The following is a 25816-nucleotide window of genomic DNA, read 5'->3' on the forward strand; positions in this document are numbered from 1 at the left end:
CAAGAGGACAGACCTTGAATGTCCATATCTACACCTGTGTCATGAACCACCCAGAGGTAAAGGGGAAAAGAGAGACAAAACACACTGCAAAGAAAAAAAAATGGTCTCAGAACTTCTCTTATCCCTCTATTGAGATGCATTAATACTTTGGGCCACCTGTACTGTTATGACCTGGTGGTAAGGACAATAATGGACCTGGTGGTTAAGAGCACATGGAATGACCTGATAGTTACTAATAATACAGACAAGCTCTGGGACGTGGGAACTCTGCTGACCGCAATCCCTGATCCTATCACACACACTAGAAATAGCCGTGGATTGCTCCTAACGCTCCCTATGCAACTCGACACAGCCTAAGAAACTAGCTAGCCCTAGAGATAGAAAAATAAAGCCTACCTTGCCTCAGAGAAATTCCCCAAAGGAAAAGGCAGCCCCCCACATATAATGACTGTGAGTAAAGATGAAAATGACAAACACAGAGATGAGATAGATTTAGCAAAGTGAGGCCCGACTTACTGAACAGACAGAGGATAGGAAAAGTAACTTTGCGGTCAGCACAAAAAACTACAAAAAGACCACGCAGAGGGCGCAAAAAGACCCTCCGCACCGACTCACGGTGCGGAGGCGCTCCCTCTGCGTCCCAGAGCTTCCAGCAAGCAAGACAAAAATCAAAATAGCAAGCTGGACAGAAAAATAGCAAACCAGAGAAAAACAAGTGGAACTTAGCTTCTGCTGGGAAGACAGGTCACAAGAACGATCCAGGAGAGAACTAGACCAATGCTGGAACATTGACAGGTGGCATGGAGCAATGATCTAAGTGGAGTTAAATAGAGCAGCCAGCTAACGAATTAACCTCGTCACCTGTGGAAGGAAACTCAGAAGCCGCAGCTCCACTCACAACCACCAGAGGAAGCCCATGGACAGAACCAGCCGAAGTACCATTCATGACCACAGGAGGGAGCTCGACAACAGAATTCACAACAGTTCACACTGCGTTGTGTGAACCCGTTTAACGGATTACGTTACACCGCGGCATAACGCGGTGTAACGTAGTCCGTTAACGCCGCCATTACTGTCTATGGCGAACGCATCGCTAGTGCACGCCCACAATTGGCGTGCGCTAGCAATGTGCCGTCTTTGAGTGACGGACCCGAGACGTGGGCTGCAGCGTTTCCGGGTCCGTCACTCCTAGCGCACTGCTAGCGCAGATGGAGCGAGCAGATGCTCCATCTGCTCTAGCGCAGTGCCAAAGTCGGCACTTGTGTTAGTGCAGTCCGTTTAATGGATTTGTTGAACGGACTGCACAACGCAAGTGTGAACCTAGCCTTAATGAGAGGCCCCGGAAGCAGATGCGGCTGGGAGACAGCAAAATGGGAGGATGCATCGCTGGACAGATTATGTAAAATTCTAATGTTTATTATTAATTTTCCTTTTTTTTTACAGCCTCCCCAATAGAATATAATATACCCCCATAGTATATAGCACAGCCCGCATAGTATATAACACAACCTCATAGTATATAGCACAGCCCGCATAGTATATAACACAGCCCGCATAGTATATAGCACAGCCCACATAATATATAGCACAGCCCGCATAGTATATAGCACAGCCCGTATAGTATATAGCACAGCCCACACACTATATAGCACAGCCTGCACAGTATATCAGAGCCCACACAGTATATAGCACAACCCGCACAGTATATAGCACAGCCTGCATAGTATATAGCACAGCCCGCATAGTATATAGCACAGCCCGCATCTCCCCCACGAGAATGACCCCACAGTTCAGTACTTACTGTTATAGTGAGAAAAAGCACACTCCTCATCACTCCTCGTGCTCGCGCTGTTCCCTGTTCCTGTCTCAGTGGCTGCACTGCCTGGGAATGAGCGGGGAATGATGGGAGAGGGAGCGTCGGTCGACGCTCTCTCATCCATCATTGCTTTGAACTGTACTGGCAGACGCCGGTATAGTTCAAAGTAGCTGTGGCGGCGGGGGAGTCGGCGCTGATGGCAGGTGGGCCCCCCTGCCTCACAGGGGCCCCATAGTGGCTGCATGATGTGCCGCTAGCTGGGGGCCCCTGGGGGAGCGGGGGCCCTAGGCAGCTGCCTGCCCCTAACGCCGGCCCTGCCCATTCCATATATGTAGAGTCCGAGTTCGGGGTTCGGACGCAGGTTTGTTTCATGTCCGGCCCCCAACTCGAACTTTGCAAAAAACTTGGGCGAGCCCGCACATCCTGAACATCTGGGGGTTCACCCATCACTAATCCTTACCCCACAAGGTGAAATCTTGCATGGAGCCCCAGACTGAGGAAAATTGACAGTCATCTTGTTTTTTTTCCATTTTCTAATAATTTTGCTGCCAGAAACATTTGTAATGACACATAGCTCTGTTTTGCTTCACTCACCCTCTTGTAATCACAGTAGTTGAGATAAGTGAGGAGAGCAAGACTCTGTGTGCAACATATAATAATGTAATGACACAGAGAAAGTCAGGTCGGACACTTTCTGGAGGCATGTTCTACCCCCCATCCTTCCGCACCCCCAAGTGCAGTGAGGAATCTCTGATAATGCCCCTTTAACTCAGTGGAAATGACCATAGATACTTTCCAAGCTAATCTCTGAGAAATTAAAAAAAAAAACAAAAAAACATTTTATTCAGCTCTGCAGTCTCTATTCCATGATGTGGCCAGTTTAACATGCTCAATCTGGTGAATGGTGGTATTTAACCTGTTCTTTGATCTAAGTAACATTGTATGCTGTCTGGTTAGCGTTTCAGGAGGAGAACTCTTTGATTTCCTGGCTCAGAAAGAGTCATTGAGTGAAGAAGAGGCTACCAGGTTCATCAAACAGATACTAGAAGGCGTGAATTATCTGCACACCCGCAAAATTGCGCACTTTGACTTAAAGGTAAAACCACCCACTAAATAATATAAATATTGTATGAGGCTACTGTTTGCACGTCACCATATCACCACAATAATTTTTGTCATGCTTGCATAATGCAGTTGTTGTATACATTATTTTACCAAAGAAAGAGAAACAATAAAGGGTTTGTCCAGAGTTAGAAACAAAATTTCTGCTTTATTCTAAAAACATTGCCACATCGGTCTACCTGTGTGCGGCAATGCCGTTGACCCTCAGTTAGGAAGATCCTTTCATTTTTGGCTTGATACATAGTAACATAGTAACATAGTTAGTAAGGCCGAAAAAAGACATTTGTCCATCCAGTTCAGCCTATATTCCATCATAATAAATACCCAGATCTACGTCCTTCTACAGAACCTAATAATTGTATGATACAATATTGTTCTGCTCCAGGAAGACATCCAGGCCTCTCTTGAACCCCTCGACTGAGTTCGCCATCACCACCTCCTCAGGCAAGCAATTCCAGATTCTCACTGCTCTAACAGTAAAGAATCCTCTTCTATGTTGGTGGAAAAACCTTCTCTCCTCCAGACGCAAAGAATGCCCCCTTGTGCCCGTCACCTTCCTTGGTATAAACAGATCCTCAGCGAGATATTTGTATTGTCCCCTTATATACTTATACATGGTTATTAGATCGCCCCTCAGTCGTCTTTTTTCTAGACTAAATAATCCTAATTTCGCTAATCTATCTGGGTATTGTAGTTCTCCCATCCCCTTTATTAATTTTGTTGCCCTCCTTTGTACTCTCTCTAGTTCCATTATATCCTTCCTGAGCACCGGTGCCCAAAACTGGACACAGTACTCCATGTGCGGTCTAACTAGGGATTTGTACAGAGGCAGTATAATGCTCTCATCATGTGTATCCAGACCTCTTTTAATGCACCCCATGATCCTGTTTGCCTTGGCAGCTGCTGCCTGGCACTGGCTGCTCCAGGTAAGTTTATCATTAACTAGGATCCCCAAGTCCTTCTCCCTGTCAGATTTACCCAGTGGTTTCCCGTTCAGTGTGTAATGGTGATATTGATTCCCTCTTCCCATGTGTATAACCTTACATTTATCATTGTTAAACCTCATCTGCCACCTTTCAGCCCAAGTTTCCAACTTATCCAGATCCATCTGTAGCAGAATACTATCTTCTCTTGTATTAACTGCTTTACATAGTTTTGTATCATCTGCAAATATCGATATTTTACTGTGTAAACCTTCTACCAGATCATTAATGAATATGTTGAAGAGAACAGGTCCCAATACTGACCCCTGCGGTACCCCACTGGTCACAGCGACCCAGTTAGAGACTATACCATTTATAACCACCCTCTGCTTTCTATCACTAAGCCAGTTACTAACCCATTTACACACATTTTCCCCCAGACCAAGCATTCTCATTTTGTGTACCAACCTCTTGTGCGGCACGGTATCAAACGCTTTGGAAAAATCGAGATATACCACGTCCAATGACTCACCGTGGTCCAGTCTATAGCTTACCTCTTCATAAAAACTGATTAGATTGGTTTGACAGGAGCGATTTCTCATAAACCCATGCTGATATGGAGTTAAACAGTTATTCTCATTGAGATAATCCAGAATAACATCCCTCAGAAACCCTTCAAATATTTTACCAACAATAGAGGTTAGACTTACTGGCCTATAATTTCCAGGTTCACTTTTAGAGCCCTTTTTGAATATTGGCACCACATTTGCTATGCGCCAGTCCTGCGGAACAGACCCTGTCGCTATAGAGTCACTAAAAATAAGAAATAATGGTTTATCTATTACATTACTTAGTTCTCTTAGTACTCGTGGGTGTATGCCATCCGCACCCGGAGATTTATCTATTTTAATCTTATTTAGCCGGTTTCGCACCTCTTCTTGGGTTAGATTGGTGACCCTTAATATAGGGTTTTCATTGTTTCTTGGGATTTCACCTAGCATTTCATTTTCCACCGTGAATACCGTGGAGAAGAAGGTGTTTAATATGTTAGCTTTTTCCTCGTCATCTACAACCATTCTTTCCTCACTATTTTTTAAGGGGCCTACATTTTCAGTTTTTATTCTTTTACTATTGATATAGTTGAAGAACAGTTTGGGATTAGTTTTACTCTCCTTAGCAATGTGCTTCTCTGTTTCCTTTTTGGCAGCTTTAATTAGTTTTTTAGATAAAGTATTTTTCTCCCTATAGTTTTTTAGAGCTTCAATGGTGCCATCCTGCTTTAGTAGTGCAAATGCTTTCTTCTTACTGTTAATTGCCTGTCTTACTTCTTTGTTTAGCCACATTGGGTTTTTCCTATTTCTAGTCCTTTTATTCCCACAAGGTATAAACCGCTTACACTGCCTATTTAGGATGTTCTTAAACATTTCCCATTTATTATCTGTATTCTCATTTCTGAGGATATTGTCCCAGTCTACCAGATTAAGGGCATCTCTAAGCTGTTCAAACTTTGCCTTCCTAAAGTTCAATGTTTTTGTGACTCCCTGACAAGTCCCCCTAGTGAAAGACAGGTGAAACTGTACAATATTGTGGTCGCTATTTCCTAGATGCCCAACCACCTGCAGATTTGTTATTCTGTCAGGTCTATTAGATAAGCCAACACCAGACATGTATGACCATTGGTTTACTCCCCTCTTCTTTGTGAGAACACTCTGCCAAACCCAGTGCACATATGTATGGGTGGCCAGGAGGAATAGTGATTGGCTGACGACTAACCAAGGAGTATGGCTAACCTGATTCTTTAGTTAAAAATTAACTTTTAATAAACTCGTTAAAATAGAGTGCCCCCCCAAAATATAAACAAACACACATGTAGGACAAACAGTATATCACCTTTCAAGAAGGAAAATGCCAAAATACAGAAATACCAATAAACCAAACTGCTAAAGACCTCACAATCATGAGATTCCTGTGAACGGACCTGCCGCAGGCCTCAAGATGTACGGTCAGTATCTATACTAGCCCCCAGAAAAGAGTAGATACGAAAAAGGTGTACTTCCCTACGCGTTTCGTTTCGCTTCGTACTCATCAGGGGAAGGTTCCTGTATCCCTCCATCTGAGTGGGAGGTTCATCCGGCAAGATGGGGTGCTATGACTGTTAACCTTTTTCGTATCTACTCTTTTCTGGGGTGATATCTAGTGATTGGGGATTAGTATGGACGAGTATGTGCCATCTCCCCAGTTATAACACCAGATGAAAAAACGGTTATTATCTTACCCATTGTGACAACAGGGTGAGATAGTGCAGTTTTCTGTTTTCCTTTCACGCATTATCTAAGTGGTAATTTTTTATCTAGCCAGCAATAGTTGTTTACCTATAGGACATATGTGGTTTAATCTATTTTTTTGTTTGGCTAAATGACTTTTGAGGTGAAAGTTGATATTTTTCCGTACTGCCAAGAGGTCTAGGACCGTACATCTTGAGGCCTGCGGCAGGTCCGTTCACAGGAATCTCATGATTGTGAGGTCTTTAGCAGTTCGGTTTATTGGTATTTCTGTATTTTGGCATTTCCCTTCTTGAAAGGTAATATACTGTTTGTCCTACATGTGTGTTTTTTATATTTTTTGGGGGGCTCTCTATTTTAACGAGTTTATTAAAAGTTAATTTTTAACTAAATAATCACACCCTGCTTTCCATACTATATTTGATTGGTGGTCACAGCTTTCTATATTCTAACCTGATTCTTGTATCCTTATGTTCTTATTCAGCCAGAAAACATTATGCTGTTGGATAAAACAATTGCTGTACCCCATATAAAGCTTATCGACTTCGGCTTGGCACATAAAATTGAAGATGGGGTAGAATTTAAGAATATTTTTGGCACACCAGAATTTGTAGGTTTGTACAATGAGTAATATATGTTTATTTTCTTCATTCATTTAGATTGTATTTATTGTATTTAAGTTTTTTCAAACAAAATCCTGTTCACTTTATTACAGCATGTGCTTAAAGGGGTATTTTTAAGTTTGGAAGTTATCCCATATATGTTGGATATGGGATATCTTCCCAACTACTATGTTTTCAACTGCAAGGATCCCCACCGATCCGAAGAAGAGACCTGTGTAAATGGAACTGTGGTTGATCATCTGTACTGGTGCTCCATTCATTTTTATGGGAGTGCCAGAGACCAGTCGAGGGTTGCGCTTGGATAACTCCAGCTGTCCTATTAAGAATGAATGGAGCAGCGGAAGGCATGATCAAACATCACTCCTTTCACAATAGTCTCCATCCTCGATATTGATGGAGTTCCAGTAGTTGGAACCCTAGCAATTGGAAAGCTAATAATAATGATAATAATAAAGTTATCCCATATCCCATGGGTAAGGGATAACTTCCAAACTTAAAAATACCCCTGTAAGTTTCCAGAAAGAGAAAATGTCAGCCTTCTAGAATTGTGATTGACGCAATGTTCAGCGTTCTCTAATTTCATGAACAGTCTAGAAGATACTATACTTGCCTACCTGTTTTATACATGAAAATCTGCCATTTTTACGGCTTCCCCATAAAGAATTGGAGACAGCTATGCATACGTGCCCCAAAGATGAGATTCGCGCCTATCAGGTACTTATGGCATATGCTGACGGATTCACCCTGAATGTCTGTAATCAAAATAATATTTTACCCCAAACTGGGAATGGACACACAGAAAAAATATGTAAAGAAAAGATTTCTGTTATGCTATGTGAACATGGCCAATTCTTTATCTATGGCGACATAATGAGGTGTTCTGCCACTTCATTAATCTTTTATAAGTTAAAAGGCTGGGGTACATGTCAGCCGTTTGGATCCCATGATAAAATATTTAAATGCTTGCAATATTTTTTGCAAAACTGCTATGTTTGAAAAAAAATTGATTTTTTTGAGTCATAACCTGCAATGTTACAGAAAAATACATTTATAACGAAAAAAAATGGGACAAGCAAAGAAGAGAGACAGTCACTCAATGCGCCAGGTTTGGGAAGGTAGAATCTAAATATGTCCTAAGTGCTTCCTTCTGGCATGTAGGACAGGACGTTTCTCGCTTTCTACAATCAATTGCTCTTTTAATTTTCTTCATTTCCATTTCAGCTCCTGAAATCGTGAACTATGAACCGCTTGGCCTGGCTGTAGATATGTGGTAGGTTTACTCTACATAATGAAATATATCAGATAACACCAAACGAGCCTTGGCTTTTAATACTAAGGGTAACGTTTCTCTGTTTCAGGAGCATTGGTGTGATCACATACATATTGTGAGTATTTCGAGTTACTTACTAATAATTTCTAGACATATGCGGTATTACTGACCAAATATTGAAGAATTGGTGACTACATTGTATGGCACAGGAGATCAGAAGGAAAGCCAAGTCTGACTAAGGCTTGATTGTTACCCCAGTGCTGACACATTCTTAGCTGAGGGCAAGTGTCACCCTTTGGTGTCAGTGACATCTAGCAGGCAGCCTCAGCCCATTAACTTATTGGCAGACAGGAAACAAGAGACAATATACGAAAATTCTGTTTCCTGACACTGCAAATCGGAGTATCCTGGACTGCCTGGTTTATGATAGCACCTGATGGAAGGTCCCCCAATGTTAAGTTAGCGGCAGATCAACAACTATCGCAAGCAGCTGGTAGGAACGATAGCCTGGAGTTATCTGTATCACACTGTGAAGACCACCCAGCCTGCTGATCCATCCATTATAGTGAAGATAGGTGCAGGGGGTCAGCTTACTGGGTAATTACAACATTGGGGTTGAGCCGCTCACAGATACCTCACATCCAGTAAAATTGCATTATGTGACTCAGAACTTTCTTTAGATCTTATTTTTGATACACAGAAGTGGCTTATTCATGTCGACATAGCAAAGTCCATTTAGAACGCAAACCTCAAATGCTTTCGCTTTACATGAATTATTATTGTACTGCTTCCTGATAAAATAAGAGAACTGTCATTTAACCGAAAGAAACTTAGACAAGAAGTTTTCTTCTATCAAAAGTTACAGCCATATACCGTAACTACAGAGACTGGCTGTCAGGACTTGAACTTTATACTTCCTTACATGTTACAATAAAAAGTAAATGTAGATAGTTGTAGATAGACAGAGAGATAAATATGCAAATTTGAAGCAGTACAAGTAGTAGTGTTTCAGGGGCGCTCAACCTCCAATGTATATAGCAAACCTATTCCAATAAATAAAAAAAAGCTTGAGAAATCCACCATTTGCATAGTTTGTTGGAGTGCTGCCTCCCTTTTTTTATATTGCGTTGGACAATATAGTCCCAATTCATCAAAGCAATTTTACCAAAATTTTGGCAAATATTGCATAAAGTTGCAAAATTTTGGCTCAACTTGGAGTTACTCAAAAATTTTGAGAGTTCTGGGGTTTTCTGCCAGTTTCTCCCAGTCGTGCCGTAATAGGTGGAGCTTGGGCAAAGTGCCATGGCTCATCTAATTCATGATGAGCTCTGGTCCCTTAGGCTAGAAATCTTACTCTAGTTAGGGACTGGTGTAAGATTTCTGGAGAGACACACAGAGGCATACGCTTATCAGATGCTTGTGATTAACGAAGAGGCATGCACCTACAGAAGCATCTGACTCAACCATGCCCTTCCACCAGCACCGATGGATCTGAGCCTTTAGATATATGACCAGGAGGGTTTGCACCTGTTATTTTTGGTGCTGCTCAGTTGCATCTTGAGAGAGAGATAGATAGATAGATAGATAGATAGATAGATAGATAGATAGATAGATAGATAGTCCAGTGGATCATGGACCAGAAAGCAATATCTTGAACCGGAATTTTGCCACATGAGCCAAGAGTCCAGTATTATTTTTTTTTATTTTTGTGGCTATTTAAAAACAAAAGAATACAGCAGCACTCTGTAGGCACTCAGTTGTATGCAAACATTGAATATATGAAATCCAGACTGCATTAGTGCTATATAGAATATACTCATAAAATTAAGAAATTTAGCGAATAAATAATTTTTGAAAGCCCATGAGCTACGACAAGGGGTAACTTTCTTTGATTGGACCCTAAACCTAATATATATCAAACATGCCTCTCACGGGCTAAAAGTCTAACAATATAAAGGGCAGGTAGGATCTAGTACTAATGTAAAACAATCTCAGGCTGATGCGAGAAGTGCTCAGTCAAATATGGAGATAGTCACTCCAACAGTATTGTATAAAAAAACTGTCCAGCACAGAATAAAGCATGTGTGAACAGGTGCAAGCTGCTAAGAAAGAAAGGAAGAAAGAGAAAAAGAAAAAAAGAAAGAGAAATAGAAACAAAGAATAAACAGAGCAAGCAGTTTGGTCTATTACACACCATCAGTTGCTGTCCATTACTGTTTATTTTCAGTGTACTCTTTCTATTATTCAGGTTAAGTGGAGCATCGCCATTCTTGGGAGAGAACAAACAGGAGACTCTTTCCAACATTACGGCCGTTAACTACGAGTTTGATGAGGAATTCTTCAGTCACACCAGTGATTTGGCTAAAGGCTTTATCAGGAAGCTGCTTGTGAAGGACACAAGGTGACAAGTAAATGCTGACAAAACATGTTCATGCAAAGTTTTAGTAAAGTGAACTCCGAATTGTGAAAATGCACATGATTTTCTAAGAGTTAGGTTTTAATTTTAGTCTGATTTGTACGATATCTTCGGACTTAAAAAAGAGTGAGCCAATACCAAATGTGCGCTATCTATCATCACTCATGATTGGTGGGGGCCGAGTAAATCCTTAGGGGGGAAAATAGCTATTTAGCACTCATTACTATTTATTATTATTAGAAAACCCACATTAAATATATGCCTCATGGAGACAATTATTTTCTCCTTAAAAGCCTTGCAGAGGAATGGGAAGATGTACCACAAAAATGAACAAGGAAAAATAGAATTATCCAGCTAATTAGCAATCTGCCTTTTGTGAAAGTGTTTTCCTCACATACATTCCTAGATTGTATGTATTCTTTTCCCATTTATGGAAGAAGCAAATCATAATTGGAGCGAAGCACGAATAACTAAAGTATTATGGATATATGGATCCCTTCAGATATGTCACCTATCCGTGGACGGACTTTAGGCACCTCGACTGATAGGACTGATAGGTTCGACTGACTGGAAGGATCTCTGTTGCATATATGGATCTCCTTACCTGACTGAATTGAATAAGTATGGAGCTTCTTCTATGATAATTTTTCCGATGTGGAAACCCTGATTCTTACTGCTGTCTATTATGACTCTTTACTTGGCATTTCATAGCCTGTTAGGAAATAAGTGATTCATGGTGGATAGGATTATATTTCTTTCTTATCCTCATATGGTGTGTCCCCGTTGTCTTCCCCTTGTATTTATTGGATTCTACCATATGAGGATTTTGTGTGGGGTGATGGACCCCTTTTTCTAGGTTTGTTGCAGGGACTGCACCATCATTGATAACAACTGTTTTCCAGCATTCATACTGTATATACCTTGGCCATATAACATCCCTCTATATATGTTGGAGGTCATCTTTTTGTGTCATGAAAGCAATATGGTATCAAATTATAATTATATACAAGCTATTGATGTGATTCCCTACTAAAAACTCTGTATAGCTTGATAAGAATTGTGTGTGATTATTTGCTTTTGGGATTTTTTATCCTTATCAGGTGCCAAAAATATTACCCGTCCGTGGGGTTGGTTTTCCCTTGGTCATTGTGGGCAATTTCTGCTTTTTAATTGCTTTTAATGTTTAAGCTTGCTCAGTTTACTGTAATAAAATTTATATTCTATATCTAATTATTGTCCTGTTGATCTCCACTACAACATGTCTTTTTCTATGTATATGCACATATTGAAAGATGTCACAGTATCGACCCTTCTTCATAGAAGTGATGCACCGAGCTGTTTCCGTCACAGAAGCAATTGTTTGAGGATTCCTTACAACCTAAACAAGAGATCCAGCAAAGGGGTTCAAAATCCATATATATAAGTGTCTAAGGGTCTGTTTGTCTGTAACCGAAATCCCGCGTCGCTGATTGGTCGAGGCCGGCCGGGCGCGACCAATCAGCGTTCATAAATAAACTAGAGGAGGGCATGTTAATTTCTCCCCTGCATGACGCTGTCTTCTTATGATTGATCAACCTCATGCAAGAGAAGATGTACCCACCCCCAGAGATAAATGTCTGGTATCATAAAATTGAAATTTACAGAAGGTAAATTATGACCTATTACAAGCTGATATCTCTGCAACGGAGAGGATAATTTTAAGAGAACCTGTCAGCACGATTTTGTAAAGATATGGCTGCAGTACCACTGTAATACTGTTTACATTTATACTTTTGGTGAAGAAATCCACTTTGTTATTCTTGTTTAATCACCATTTGAAGTTTTCTGCTAATTATGTTTTGGTGCACAGGGGCCAGACTGTGCACTGGGTCTTCTCCTCCCTGTCTGTGATTCTCCAGTCCCTCTACCTGCCTCTGGTCTTTGATTGAGAGCTTGCTGTTTATTCAGTCACCTACCTCCTTTGTTTGAAATCACCTCTTTAAACATTGCAGGCAGGTTGAGGGGCTGGGAAATCACAGACAGAGATAAGACCCAGTGCACAGTCCGGCCCCTGTGCACTGAAATATAATTGGCAGAAAACTTCAAATGGTGATTAAAAAAGAACAATAGACAGATTTATTCAGCAAAGATATCAATTTAATCAGTATTACAGTGCCTTTACAGCAATGTCTTGACTGTACATTACAAAATCGTGCTGAGAGGTTCTCTTTAAATAATAAAAACTACGATTTACGCAGCCACTCCAGTCTATGATGTGGCTTGTTTCACATTTTCAGATTGGTTAAGGGTCCTCAAAAAGTACTCCAGTAATGAACCAAAATATGTGGACTTTTAATTAAAAAAATATGAAAGAGATATTTCAGGAAATCTAAATTATTTTTAAAATGTGAAAGGTAGAATAGGAAAGGAGAAGAAAAGGAAAGTGAAAGGGAAAGGAAATTAAAAGGAAAGTAAAAGTAAAGGGAAAGGTTATCATTCTCAGTAATTCCCTGCAGACCTTATTCTGGCAATCACTTAGTCTCCTCTGATCACCGAAAATGGGGAAAATAAATATGGCTTCTTTTATTATTTTTAAGCAATTTAGAAAAAATTATTATTTATAATCCCTCGAACACCCATTGATATTTATGGATTCACACCTTCATGTTTTCATTCACAATCTGTATTTATATTTTTTCAGGAAGCGTCTTACTATCCAGGAAGCTCTTTCACATCCATGGATAACCGTGAGTACAACAATCTTATTATCCTTGCATGAGAGTGATGTGCTGCATATAAGATAGGGGTTGTCCACCTTTAATATCATTTTTTTTTACATTAATTCAAGTATTTTGGCCTAAAAATCATTTTTGCAATTAGTTTTCATGAAAAATGTTTGCATTCTGTGGCTATTAGAGGCTCTTTGTAGGCCTATTAACTGCTTTCTGATGTGGTATGTGGTCATAGATCAGCCGAGAGGAGCTCAGAAAAAGACATAAAGCGTTTCACACTCTTCTGTCTGTCTTTAAAGAATGAGCTCTCTGATGGAATCTGGTTTTTTTAATCAATAACATTTTCATTGAGCAAACTTTTACATCTTACAAGATGATTGATAAAATTAATCATATTATACAATCCCAAAAAATTTAGTACAATTTTGTATCAATCATTGTTTATGCAATGTCCAATCTTCCCCTTCCCTTCCCTCCCAACCTTCCTTCTCACCTACAGTACCTGAACTCAGATTTTATTATTATACAGTTACAATATCTAGACAACAATTTAAATATGAGAACCATACAGTAAGGTGTTTCATATCTGAAATATTAGGTCGCTTTTAAAGAATCAAGTTAAATATGACATCTCTTGCCAGTACCTCCGACATCACCGCTGGGCATTTAATCCATGTCCCCTACTGTTTACTACATTTCTTAATGGCCCCCCCTTTTGATATATATCTTTTTTCCATCATAATGGTGGTATTTAAACCGCTCACAAAACTCTTCAACTGACGGAGCAATTTTTGCCAGCCAGTGTTTAGCTAGGATTCTGATTATTTTACAAAAATCTTTTAACAAAACGAAACGAAAAATTGCAAAGAAATATTTCTAGCCCCAAAATACATGTATTTAAGAAGGAAAATAAAATGATCCTTGGATCTTCGATTTTCAGGTTTGTAATTATGTATGGCACCTATGTATAAAGTAATCTCATGGATCTGGAGAATTCAATATCTAGCATATTTAGGTGGTTTAGCTGCAGTTTGATAAAAATACTACTAATGAACTCTATTAACAGACTGATACTAATTTCATTGGATCCCTGTTTTGCTGTGCTGAATTTTATGTATGTGGAAGCCTCACTTTCTTACACACTGATCAAAAGAAGTGGACTGTTGACTGACCAAGAGTGAAAAGCATGGTCTGATGTGTTGTCCAATATTTTACCTTGAAATGGTCTGTGGATCCCTTACCTGGCATGAGCTTGTTCTACCCAGTTTTGAGCAACAGTTATAGACATGTTCTTGTATTAATGTCTCCTTTTTACCTAAAGACACATCAGTCCAAAGAAGAGAACAAAATTCATGATACCAAAAGAACAGCCATGCGAAAACTGAAGGCTAAGAGATTAAAGGAATATACCATGAAGTCTCATTCCAGCATGCCTCCCAACAATACATATGTTAATTGTGAGCGATTTGCACAAGTAGTGGAAGACTTGACTAGTGCGGAACACAAATTCAGCTCTTTGGCTACAAACTATGATTCTCTACAAGAAGATGTAGAAGCTCTGATATCTATCTACAATGAAAAGGAGGCTTGGTATAAAGAAGAGAATGAGAATGTGAGGCACAGCCTCTCCCAACTCCGATATGAGAGTCGTAAAGTGGAATCCATGAAGAAAAACCTTAATCAAGACATTCGCTTTGTAGAATCCAATGTAGGAAATGTTGCTGTAAGGTACGCTGATCTAGAGTCGCGGTATGAATCTCTGAGCAAAGAAATTACAGAGGACCTTAAAAGAATTCAAGACTTGATGGGTGGATTTCAAGAAGGAAATGTGGGTTATGAATGTGGAAACTTTGGTGCTGTGTTCAATAGAGATATAAGTGATTCCTTCGTGAATCTTCTGAATGGATCATGCAGTGAAGATCTTTTCGAACGATTAAATCTCAGAAACACAGACTCTGGGTTTTAATAGGCCTTGTGATGAATGTTTAATGTATTCATATGTAGAAATACCTGTATAGTCATGATATGTTCCCTTATAGATGTAGAATAATATATTGTTCACAAAGCAGAATCTATTTTCTATATATTTATTACAAGAGAGTATCCTTTATGCCAATAATAATATCTTGAAACTTGTGAAGCACACTGTACTTCTGCAGCAACTATTAGCCAGGTGCAGTCCTGTGTAACATGTGCAGCCACATATAGGCCCAAGAGAAAAGGGGCCCAATTCCATCGCCAAAGCAGTAACAGCTTCTGCCACAGACACTGAGATAATTTAGTGAATCCTGCATTGAGAAGGGCGTTGGACTCGATGACCCTGAAGGTCCCCTACAACTCTAACATTCTGTGATACTATGACACGACAGTAAAGGACTCAGATACAGTTATTGAATAGGGATCTCTTCTGTCTGTGTCTGCTCATGCTATTAGGATATGTCTGCACATGATGATGAAATATGTTACACTGCAAATTTTGAATGCTTTTGTATGCAGATTTTGTTAAAGATTTCACACTATGCATTGCAACGAGGAAGAATGCTGTTAGAATCCCCCCAAAAAAATTACGGTAGCATCCTGAATATTTTAAATTTTCACTTCATGTCAATTTCTGTGTAGATATTGTCTTAGCTGTTTTGTTGCTACTGCATTATGCAATATATTTTGTCACCTCAAATCTGGATAGAAGCTCTGCAGTATTACTGCTATGTGTGTATGTAGGCTCAGTCCAATGTTCCACCTTCTAGCACAGTCAGCCTATAAAAATCCACTGAGCACACTATATTTAGGTAATAAAATATTGGCTTCATTAAATGGTGCACATCGTCAATACCAGGACCAAGTCACCCAGCATTGTAGAGTGCATTATAATTATTTTCAATTCCTGTGCATCCATTCTTTAACCTCTTTCCGATGTTGGACGTAATAGTACGCCCACCTTTTGATGTTTTCAACAGCTGACATATGCCTCTAACAGTGGTGGGTTGGATCGCAATCCACCCGCGGCTGTTATCCTGTTAAATGCCGCTGTCAATCTCTGACACCGGCATTTAACTCACGCTTTAAGGAAGCACACCGGAAATGTCACCCATCGTTGACCCTGTCACGTGATTGCAGGTCACCGGCAGTGGTTGGCGCTTATAGCAAGTGAGCATTTCTGCTACATACAGGTGATCTGATCATCACCTGTATGTAGCAAAGCCGATCAAAGTACTGCAGCATCTAGTCTCCCATGGAGACTATTGAAGCATGCAAAAAGTAAAAAAAATGTTTTTTTTTTAACCCCTTAAGCCCCGAGGGTGGTTTGCACGTTAATGACCGGGCCAATTTTTACAATTCTGACCACTGTCCCTTTATGAGGTTATAACTCTGGAACGCTTCAACGGATCTTGGCGATTCTGACATTGTTTTCTCGTGACATATTGTACTTCATTTTAGTGGTAACATTTATTCGATATAACGTGCGTTTATTTGTGAAAAAAACGGAAATTTGGCGAAAATTTAGAAAATTTCGCAATTTTCCAACTTTAAATTTTTATGCCCTTAAATCACAGAGATATTTCACGCAAAATACTTAATAAGTAACATTTCCCACATGTCTACTTTACATCAGCACAATTTTGGAACCAAAATTTTTTTTTGTTAGGGAGTTATAAGGATTAAAAGTTGACCAGCAATTTCTCATTTTTACAACACCATTTTTTTTTAGGGACCACATCTCATTTGAAGTCATTTTGAGGGGTCTATATGATAGAAAATACCCAAGTGTGACACCATTCTAAAAACTGCACCCCTCAAAGTGCTCAAAACCACATTCAAGAAGTTTATTAACCCTTCAGGGGTTTCACAGGAATTTTTGGAGTGTTTAAATAAAAATGAATATTTAACTTTTTTTCACACAAAATTTATTTCAGCTCCAATTTGTTTTATTTTACCAAGGGTAATAGGATAAAATGGATGCCAAACGTTGTTGTACAATCTGTACTGAGTACGCTGATACCCCATATGTGGGGGTAAACCACTGTTTGGGCGCATGGCAGAGCTCGGAAGGAAAGGAGCGCCATTTGACTTTTCAATGCAAAATTGACAGGAATTGAGATGGGACGCCATGTTGCGTTTGGAGAGCCCCTCATGTGCCTAAACATTGAAACCCCCCACAAGTGACACCATTTTGGAAAGTAGACACCCTAAGGAACTTATCTAGATGTATGGTGACCACTTTGACCCACCAATTGCTTCACAGAAGTTTATAATGCAGAGCCGTAAAAATAAAAAATCATATTTTTTCACAAAAATGATCTTTTCGCCACCAATTTTTTATTTTCCCAAGGGTAAGAGAAGAAATTAGACCACAAAAGTTGTTGTGCAATTTGTCCTGAGTACGCTGATACCCCATATGTGGGGGTAAACCACTGTTTGGGCGCATGACAGAGCTCGGAAGGAAAGGAGCGCCATTTGACTTTTCAATGCAAAATTGACTGGAATTGAGATGGGACGCCATGTTGCGTTTGGAGAGCCCCTGATGTGCCTAAACATTGGAACCCCTCACAAGTGACACCATTTTGAAAAGTAGACCCCTTAAGGAACTTATCTAGATGTGTGATGAGCACTTTGACCCAACAAGTGCTTCACAGAAGTTTATAATGCAGAGCCATAAAAATAAAAAATCTTATTTTTTCACAAAAATGATCTTTTCACCCCCAATTTTTTATTTTCCCAAGGGTAAGAGAAGAAATTAGACCACAAAAGTTGTTGTGCAATTTGTCCTGAGTGCGACGATACCCCATATGTGGGGGTAAACCACTTTTTGGGCGCATAGCAGAGCTCGGAAGGGAAGGAGCGCCATTTGACTTTTCAATGCAAAATTGACTGGAATTAAAGGGACTCTGTCACCTGAATTTGGCGGGACTGGTTTTGGGTCATATTGGCGGAGTTTTCGGGTGTTTGATTCACCCTTTCCTTACCCGCTGGCTGCATGCTGGCTGCAATATTGGATTGAAGTTCATTCTCTGTCCTCCATAGTACACGCCTGTGCAAAGCAATCTTGCCTTGTGCAGGCATGTACTACGGAGGACAGAGAATGAACTTCAATCCAATATTGCAGCCAGCATGCAGCCAGCGGGTAAGGAAAGAGTGAATCAAACACCCGAAAACTCCGCCCATATGACCCAAAACCAGTCCCGCCAAATTCAGGTGACAGGTTCCCTTTAAGATGGGACGCCATGTTGGTTTGGAGAGCCCCTGATGTGCCTAAACATTAAAAACCCCCACAAGTGACACCATTTTGGAAACTAGACCATCTAAGGAACTTATCTAGATGTGTTTTGAGAGCTTTGAACCTCCAAGTGTTTCACTACAGTTTATAATGCAGAGCCGTTAAAATAAAAAAAAAATTTTCACAAAAATTATTTTTTAGCCCCCAGTTTTGTATTTTCACAAGGGTAACAGAATAAATTGGACCCCAAAAGTTGTTGTCCAATTTGTCCTGAGTACGCTGATACCCAATATGTGGGGGGGAACCACTGTTTGGGCGCATGGCAGGGCTCGGAAGGGAAGGAGCGCCATTTGGAATGCAGACTTAGATGGATTGGTCTGCAGGAGTCACGTTGCATTTGCAGAGCCCCTGATGTACCCAAACAGTACAAACCCCCCACAAGTGACCTCATATTGGAAACTAGACCTCCCACGGAACTTATCTAGATGTGTTGTGAAAACTTTGAACCCCCTACTGTTTCACTACAGTTTACAACGCAGAGCCGTGAAAATAAAAAATCCTTTTTTTTTCCCACAAAAATGATTTTTAGCCCCCCAAATTTTTATTTTCCCAAGGATAACAAGAGAACTTGGACCCAAAAAGTTGTTGTCTAATTTGTCTCGAGTACGATGATACCCCATATGTTGGGGTAAACCCCTGTTTGGGCGCACGGGAGAGCTCGGAAGTGAAGGAGCACTGTTTTACTTTTTCAATGCAGAATTGGCTGGAATTGAGATCGGACGCCATGTCGCGTTTGGAGAGCCCCTGATGTGCCTAAACAGAGGAAACCCCCCAATTATAAATGAAACCCTAATCCAAACGCACCCCTAACCCTAATCCCAACTGTAACCCTAACCACACCTCTAACCCAGACACACCCCTAACCCTAATCCCAACTGTAACCCTAACCACACACCTAACCCTGACACACCCCTAATTCTAATCCCAACCCTAATCCCAACCGTAAATGTAATCCAAACCCTAACCCTAGCCCTAACCCTAGCCCTAACCCTAACCCTAGCCCTAACCCTAGCCCTAACCCTAATGGGAAAATGGAAATAAATACATTTTTTTTAAATTTTATTATTTTTCCCTAAGGCTAGGTTCACATTGCGTTAGGGAAATCCGTTTAGCGCTAGCGGATTGCGCTAACGCAATGTCTTTTTAGGTGTCGTGTTTAGTGGTCGCGTTAATGTCCCCGCTCTGGAAGATCGGGGATCGGACCTCGGGCGCGCCGCGGACGCTGCAAGCAGCGTCCGAGGCGCGCCACAAAAAAAGGCACCTTGCTAGCGCGAGCCGAAAATGGCACGCTCTAGCGATGCGCTACACCCGAAAATCACATTGCTGTCAATTGGTGTGCTAACGGACCCGTTGCACGGCGTTAATTGTGACATTTTCGCCATGCAACGCTGTCCGTTAGCGTTAACCCATTAACGCAATGTGAACCTAGCCTAACTAAGGGGGTGATGAAGGGGGGTTTGATTTACTTTTATAGCGTTTTTTATATCGGATTTTTATGATTGGCAGCCGTCACACACTAAAAGACGCTTTTTATAGCAAAAAAGTTTTTGCATCTCGACATTTTGAGACCTATAATTTTTCCATATTTTGGTCCACAGAGTCATGTGAGGTCTTGTTTTTTGCGGGACGAGTTGACGTTTTTATCGGTTACATTTTCGGACACGTGACAGTTTTTGATCGCTTTTTATTCCGATTTTTTGTGAGGCAGAATGACCAAAAACCAGATATTCATGAATTTCTTTTGGGGGAGGCGTTTATACCGTTCCGCATTTGGTGAAATTGATGAAGCAGTTTTATTCTTCGGGTCAGTACGATTACAGCGATACCTCATTTATATCTTTTTTTTTATGTTTTGGCGCTTTTATACGATAAAAGCTATTTTATAGAAAAAATAATTATTTTGGCATCGCTTTATTCTGAGGACTATAACTTTTTTTATTTTTTTGGTTATGATGCTATATGGCGGCTCGTTTTTTGCGGGACAAGATGACGTTTTCAGAGATACCATGGTTATTTATATCCGTCTTTTTGATCGCGTGTTATTCCACTTTTTGTTCAGCGTTATGATAATAAAGCGTTGTATTTTGGCTCGTTTTTTGTTTTTTTTTCTTATGGTGTTCACTGAAGGGGTTAACTAGTGGGCCAGTTTTATAGGTCGGGTCGTTACGGACGCGGCGATACTAAATATGTGTACTTTTATTGTTTTTTTGTTTTTTTTTTTAGATAAAGAAATTTATTTATGGGAATAATATATTTTTTTTTTCTTCTTTATTTAGGAATTTTTTTTTTTTTTTTTACATGTGTGGAAATTTTTTTTTTTACTTTTTCACTTTGTCCCGGGGGGGACATCACAGATCACCGATCTGACAGTGTGCACAGCACTCTATCAGATCGGTGATCTGACATACAGCCGGGCAGGATTAGAGCTGCAGCTGCAGCCTGATCCTGACCTGGAAGTGCTCCCTGCAGGACCCGGATGCAGCCCGGCGGCCATTTTGGATCCGGGGACTGCAGGGAGAAGACGTTCGGTACACGGTGAGCACATCACCGTGTACCGATTGTCTCAGGGAAGCCCGCAGGGAGCCCCCTCCCTGCGCGATGCTTCCCTGCACCGCCGGCACACCGCGATCATCTTTGATCGCGGTGTGCCGGGGGTTAATGTGCCGGGAGCAGTCCGGCGATAGGCAGCTGACACCCGGCCGCGATCGGCCGCGCTCCCCCCGTGAGCGCGGCCGATCGCATATGACGTACTATCCCGTCACTGGGAATTAAGTCCCAGGTCACCTGGACGGGATAGTACGTCTTATGGGATTAAGGGGTTAATATAAAAAAATATAAAAGTTCAAATCACCCCCCTTTCACCCCATTCAAAATAAAACAATAAAATAAATCAAATATACACATATTTGGTATCGCCGCGTTCAGAATCGTCCAATCAATATAAAAAAATAATTAACTCAATCGCTAAATGGTGTAGCGAGAAAAAATAAAAAACTTCAGAATTACGTTTCTTTTGGTCGCCGCTCAAATTGCAATAAAATGCAATATCGGATGATCAAAAGATTGTGTCTACACCAAAATGATATCAATAAAAATGCCAGCTCAGCGCGCAGAAAATGAGCCCTCACCCAGCTCAAGATCATGAAAAATAGAGACGCTACGGTGCTCAGAAAATGGCGCCTTTTTTTTTTTTTTTTTAACCAAAGTTGGGATTTTTCTTTTTACCACTTAAACAAAAAAGAACCTAGACATGTTTGGTGTCTATTAACTCATAATGACCTGGAGAATCATATTGGCAGGTCAGTTTTAACATTTAATAAACATGGTAAAAACAAACAAAAAAACTACTGTGGAATTGCACTTTTCTCCTTCGCCTCATTGGGGGACACAGGAATGTAGGTGTATGCTTCTGCCGCCAGGAGGCTGTCATTAAGTAAACATAAAAAAAGTTTAGCTCCTCCTCTGTAGTATACACCCTGACACTGGCTACCAGAGAATCGAGTTCTTGCTTAGTGTCCGAAGGAGGCACACCTCTGGGTCCCGGATCCTTTGGACCCTTTTTTCATCACTACATTATATGGACTGAAGGGGCGACGGACCCTTTTGAGGGTCCGATCTCCCCAAAACCAGCAACTAGCAAGCACGTGCGAGTATTCTCCACGTATCCTTTCCCGCGACGTGGGATCATACACCGGACTTGGCCCTGACCACCCTGAGGTATTTAGACCCTAGGCTGTACATGTGCCCCTAGACGTCCGTGTGTCCCCCTTGTTTCTACACCTCTGCTCCCTGCGGTGATAGATGGGGTGATGGACGGTCCCTCTCCTTGTCCTAGTGCAGGAAATGGAGCTAGGGTTCCTACACCGTCATTTTGATCAGACCGCTGGATTCCTGCTAATGCGATGGCCCTGTGTACTCAGCTGCACGGGGGGGCAGAGAAGGGGGGTTCCTGTCACCGGCGCAGTTTACCTTAAAAGCCTCCTGGCATCTCTGCGCCGATCTAGTGAGCGACGCTGCGGTCCCCTCCCCCTCTGGCGCCAGGGCTTCGTCGGCGCTGCGGTCCCTTTTTTGCATCCCGGCGCTGCAGCAGTACAGTGCGGCCGGCGCCGCGGCCTTTTCAGGGTCTGCAGACTGCGGCCCGGCATCCAGCTTGCACTTCCAGGTCATTCTGGCTCCAGCAAACCGCGCTGTGTGGCTCCGCCCCCTCCGACACATCTACTTCCGGTTCCGCCCCCTCCTTTCCTCCTCCTTGCCCGGCCTAGGAAAAAAAATCGAGGCCCCGGCTTCAGGCCTTCTATAGGCTGCATCGCATTTTGGCGGTTCTGCCTCCTGTGATCTACTGAGGATAAAGACTGCATCGGGGGTTCAGTCCACAATGCACTCGTGGGGACACAGGACTGGGGTAAGTGCTTCTCCCCCAGCTGACAGCAGAAGCATTTTTTTTTTCCCCAGCCTCAGACCCTGGGTATAGCATTTACGGATTACCATGTCTAGAAGGGTCAAAGCTCACACGGTCTTATATACCATTTGTGTGGCTTGTCGTGCTGCATTTCCGCATGCCCAGAGTAATCGTCTCTGCGAGGCCTGCGATTTTGAACTCGCCCAGGAGTCCCCCCCCCTGCTAGCTCTCCAGCAATCTCTCCGACTCCTGCCCCTCAAGCAGAGGCTGGGGCAGTTCCACCGGAATGGGTCTCGTCCTTGTCGCAATCCATGGTGTCCCTAACTGAAGCAATTAAATCCCTTCAAACCCCGGCGGTCAGGGCCAGCAGCCCATCTGTCTCGGAGAAGGCCTCAGGGTCCCAGGAGCCTTCGGCCTGCAGGGGCCGCGCTCGCACTAGACAGACGCGTGTAAAGCGAATTCGCACAGTGTCGCCTATACCGTTAGGTGCTTCGGCATCCTGGAGCTTTGTATCACGTTCTCCTTCCCCAGCAGAGAGCGGGGAAGTTGAGACAGACTATGAGTCAGAAGAGTCCCTTAATTTTGAGATTCCTGGGTTTCAAGAATCTGTAGATAGCCTGATTGAAGCTGTCAATCAGTCTCTGGGGATAAGAAGACAAACTTGCCTTATCCTCAGATCACAAAGTCTCATTTAAGCGGGCCAAACGAGCCCATAGAGTTTTTTCCTCCCACCCCGAGTTTGAGGACCTAATTCGGCGTAACCGAGAGCACCCGGACAAACGTTTTTCAGGGCAAAAAGCTATGTAGTAAATGGGCAGAAAATCCTTCTGTAGATCCTCCGATGTCCCGTTTAGCCTCTAACACTTTGCTATCTCTTCATAGTGGCTCATCAATTAAGGATCCTACGGATCGTCTTATAGAGAGCTTGACTCGTTCCATTTTTGAGGCTTCAAGTTCTGCACTTTTTCCCTCTTTTGCAGCAACTTGGGTTGCTGTTATGAACAGGTAATTCAGAACCACAATGGACATTGAAGTTCAGAGCACACAAAGTGACCTGACAATTACCAAAAACAAAGGACGAGCTCTGAGACGTGGGAACTCTGCTGACCGCAATCCCTAATCCTAACACACCACACTAGAGGTAGCCGTGGATTGCGCCTAACGCTCCCTATGCAACTCGGCACAGCCTGAGAAACTAACTAGCCCTGAAGATAGAAAAAATAAGCCTACCTTGCCTCAGAGAAATTCCCCAAAGGAAAAGTCAGCCCCCCACATATAATGACTGTGAGTAAGATGAAAATACAAACACAGAGATGAAATAGATTTAGCAAAGTGAGGCCCGACTTACTGAATAGACCGAGGATAGGAAAGATAGCTTTGCGGTCAACATAAAAACCTACAAACAACCACGCAGAGGGGCAAAAAGACCCTCCGCACCGACTAACGGTACGGAGGTGCTCCCTCTGCGTCTCAGAGCTTCCAGCAAGCAAGAAAAACCAGTAAAGCAAGCTGGACAGAAAAAATAGCAAGCAAAAATAACACAAGCAAAACTTAGCTTATGCAGGATAGACCGGCCACAGGAACGATCCAGGAGGAAGCAAGACCAATACTAGAACATTGACTGGAGGCCAGGATCAAAGCACCAGGTGGAGTTAAATAGAGCAGCACCTAACGACTTAACCTCATCACCTGAGGAAGGAAACTCAGAAGCCGCAGTACCACTCTCATCCACCAAAGGAAGCTTGGCCACAGAATTCACAACAGTACCCCCCCTTGAGGAGGGGTCACCGAACCCTCACCAGAGCCCCCAGGCCGACCAGGATGAGCCACATGAAAGGCACGAACCAGATCGGCAGCATGGACATCAGAGGCAAAGACCCAGGAATTATCTTCCTGACCATAACCTTTCCACTTAACCAGATACTGGAGTTTCCGTCTCGAAACACGAGAATCCAAAATCTTCTCTACTATATACTCCAATTCCCCTTCAACCAAAACCGGAGCAGGAGGATCAATAGATGGAACCACAGGTGCCACGTATCTCTGCAACAATGACCTATGGAACACGTTATGGATGGAAAAAGAAGCTGGAAGAGTCAAACGAAAAGACACAGGATTAAGAACCTCAGAAATCCTATATGGACCAATGAAACGAGGCTTAAATTTAGGAGAGGAAACCTTCATAAGAATATAACGAGATGACAACCAAACCAAATCCCCAACACGAAGTCGGGGACCCACACAGCGCCTGCGGTTAGCGAAACGTTGAGCCTTCTCCTGGGACAAAGTCAGATTGTCCACTACATGAGTCCAAATCTGCTGCAACCTATCCACCACAGTATCCACACCAGGACAGTCCGAAGACTCAACCTGCCCTGAAGAGAAACGAGGGTGGAACCCAGAATTGCAGAAAAACGGCGAAACCAAAGTAGCCGAGCTGGCTTGATTATTAAGGGCGAACTCAGCCAAAGGCAAAAAGGACACCCAATCATCCTGATCAGCAGAAACAAAACATCTCAGATATGTTTCCAAGGTCTGATTGGTTCGTTCAGTCTGGCCATTTGTCTGAGGATGGAAAGCCGAGGAAAAAGACAAATCAATGCCCATCCTAGCACAAAAGGCTCGCCAAAACCTCGAAACAAACTGGGAACCTCTGTCAGAAACAATGTTCTCTGGAATGCCATGTAAACGAACCACATGCTGGAAAAACAATGGCACCAAATCAGAGGAGGAAGGCAATTTAGACAAGGGCACCAAATGGACCATCTTAGAGAAGCGATCACAAACCACCCAAATGACCGACATTCTTTGAGAGACGGGGAGATCCGAAATAAAATCCATAGAGATATGTGTCCAAGGCCTCTTCGGGACCGGCAAGGGCAAAAGCAACCCACTGGCACGAGAACAGCAGGGCTTAGCCCGAGCACAAATCCCACAGGACTGCACAAAAGAACGCACATCCCGCGACAGAGACGGCCA

The 25816-nt window shown here is 42.1% G+C and overlaps 1 protein-coding gene across 1 annotated transcript in view; it reads left to right on the plus strand.

Annotated features, from left to right (window-relative positions):
- Nucleotides 1-15201, plus strand: part of DAPK2 (death associated protein kinase 2) — a 75968-nt gene extending 60767 nt beyond the window's left edge. The window contains exons 4-10 of the mRNA XM_069765570.1: nucleotides 2774-2912; nucleotides 6628-6757; nucleotides 7988-8036; nucleotides 8125-8151; nucleotides 10285-10437; nucleotides 13133-13178; nucleotides 14485-15201. Coding sequence (XP_069621671.1) covers nucleotides 2774-2912; nucleotides 6628-6757; nucleotides 7988-8036; nucleotides 8125-8151; nucleotides 10285-10437; nucleotides 13133-13178; nucleotides 14485-15129 — 1189 coding nt within the window. The 3' untranslated portion in view covers nucleotides 15130-15201. The remainder of the gene's footprint in view (nucleotides 1-2773; nucleotides 2913-6627; nucleotides 6758-7987; nucleotides 8037-8124; nucleotides 8152-10284; nucleotides 10438-13132; nucleotides 13179-14484) is intronic.
- The last annotated feature ends 10615 nt before the right edge of the window (nucleotides 15202-25816 follow it).

Source organism: Ranitomeya imitator, chromosome 4, assembly GCF_032444005.1.
Source record: "Ranitomeya imitator isolate aRanImi1 chromosome 4, aRanImi1.pri, whole genome shotgun sequence".
NCBI classification, from domain to species: domain Eukaryota; kingdom Metazoa; phylum Chordata; class Amphibia; order Anura; family Dendrobatidae; genus Ranitomeya; species Ranitomeya imitator.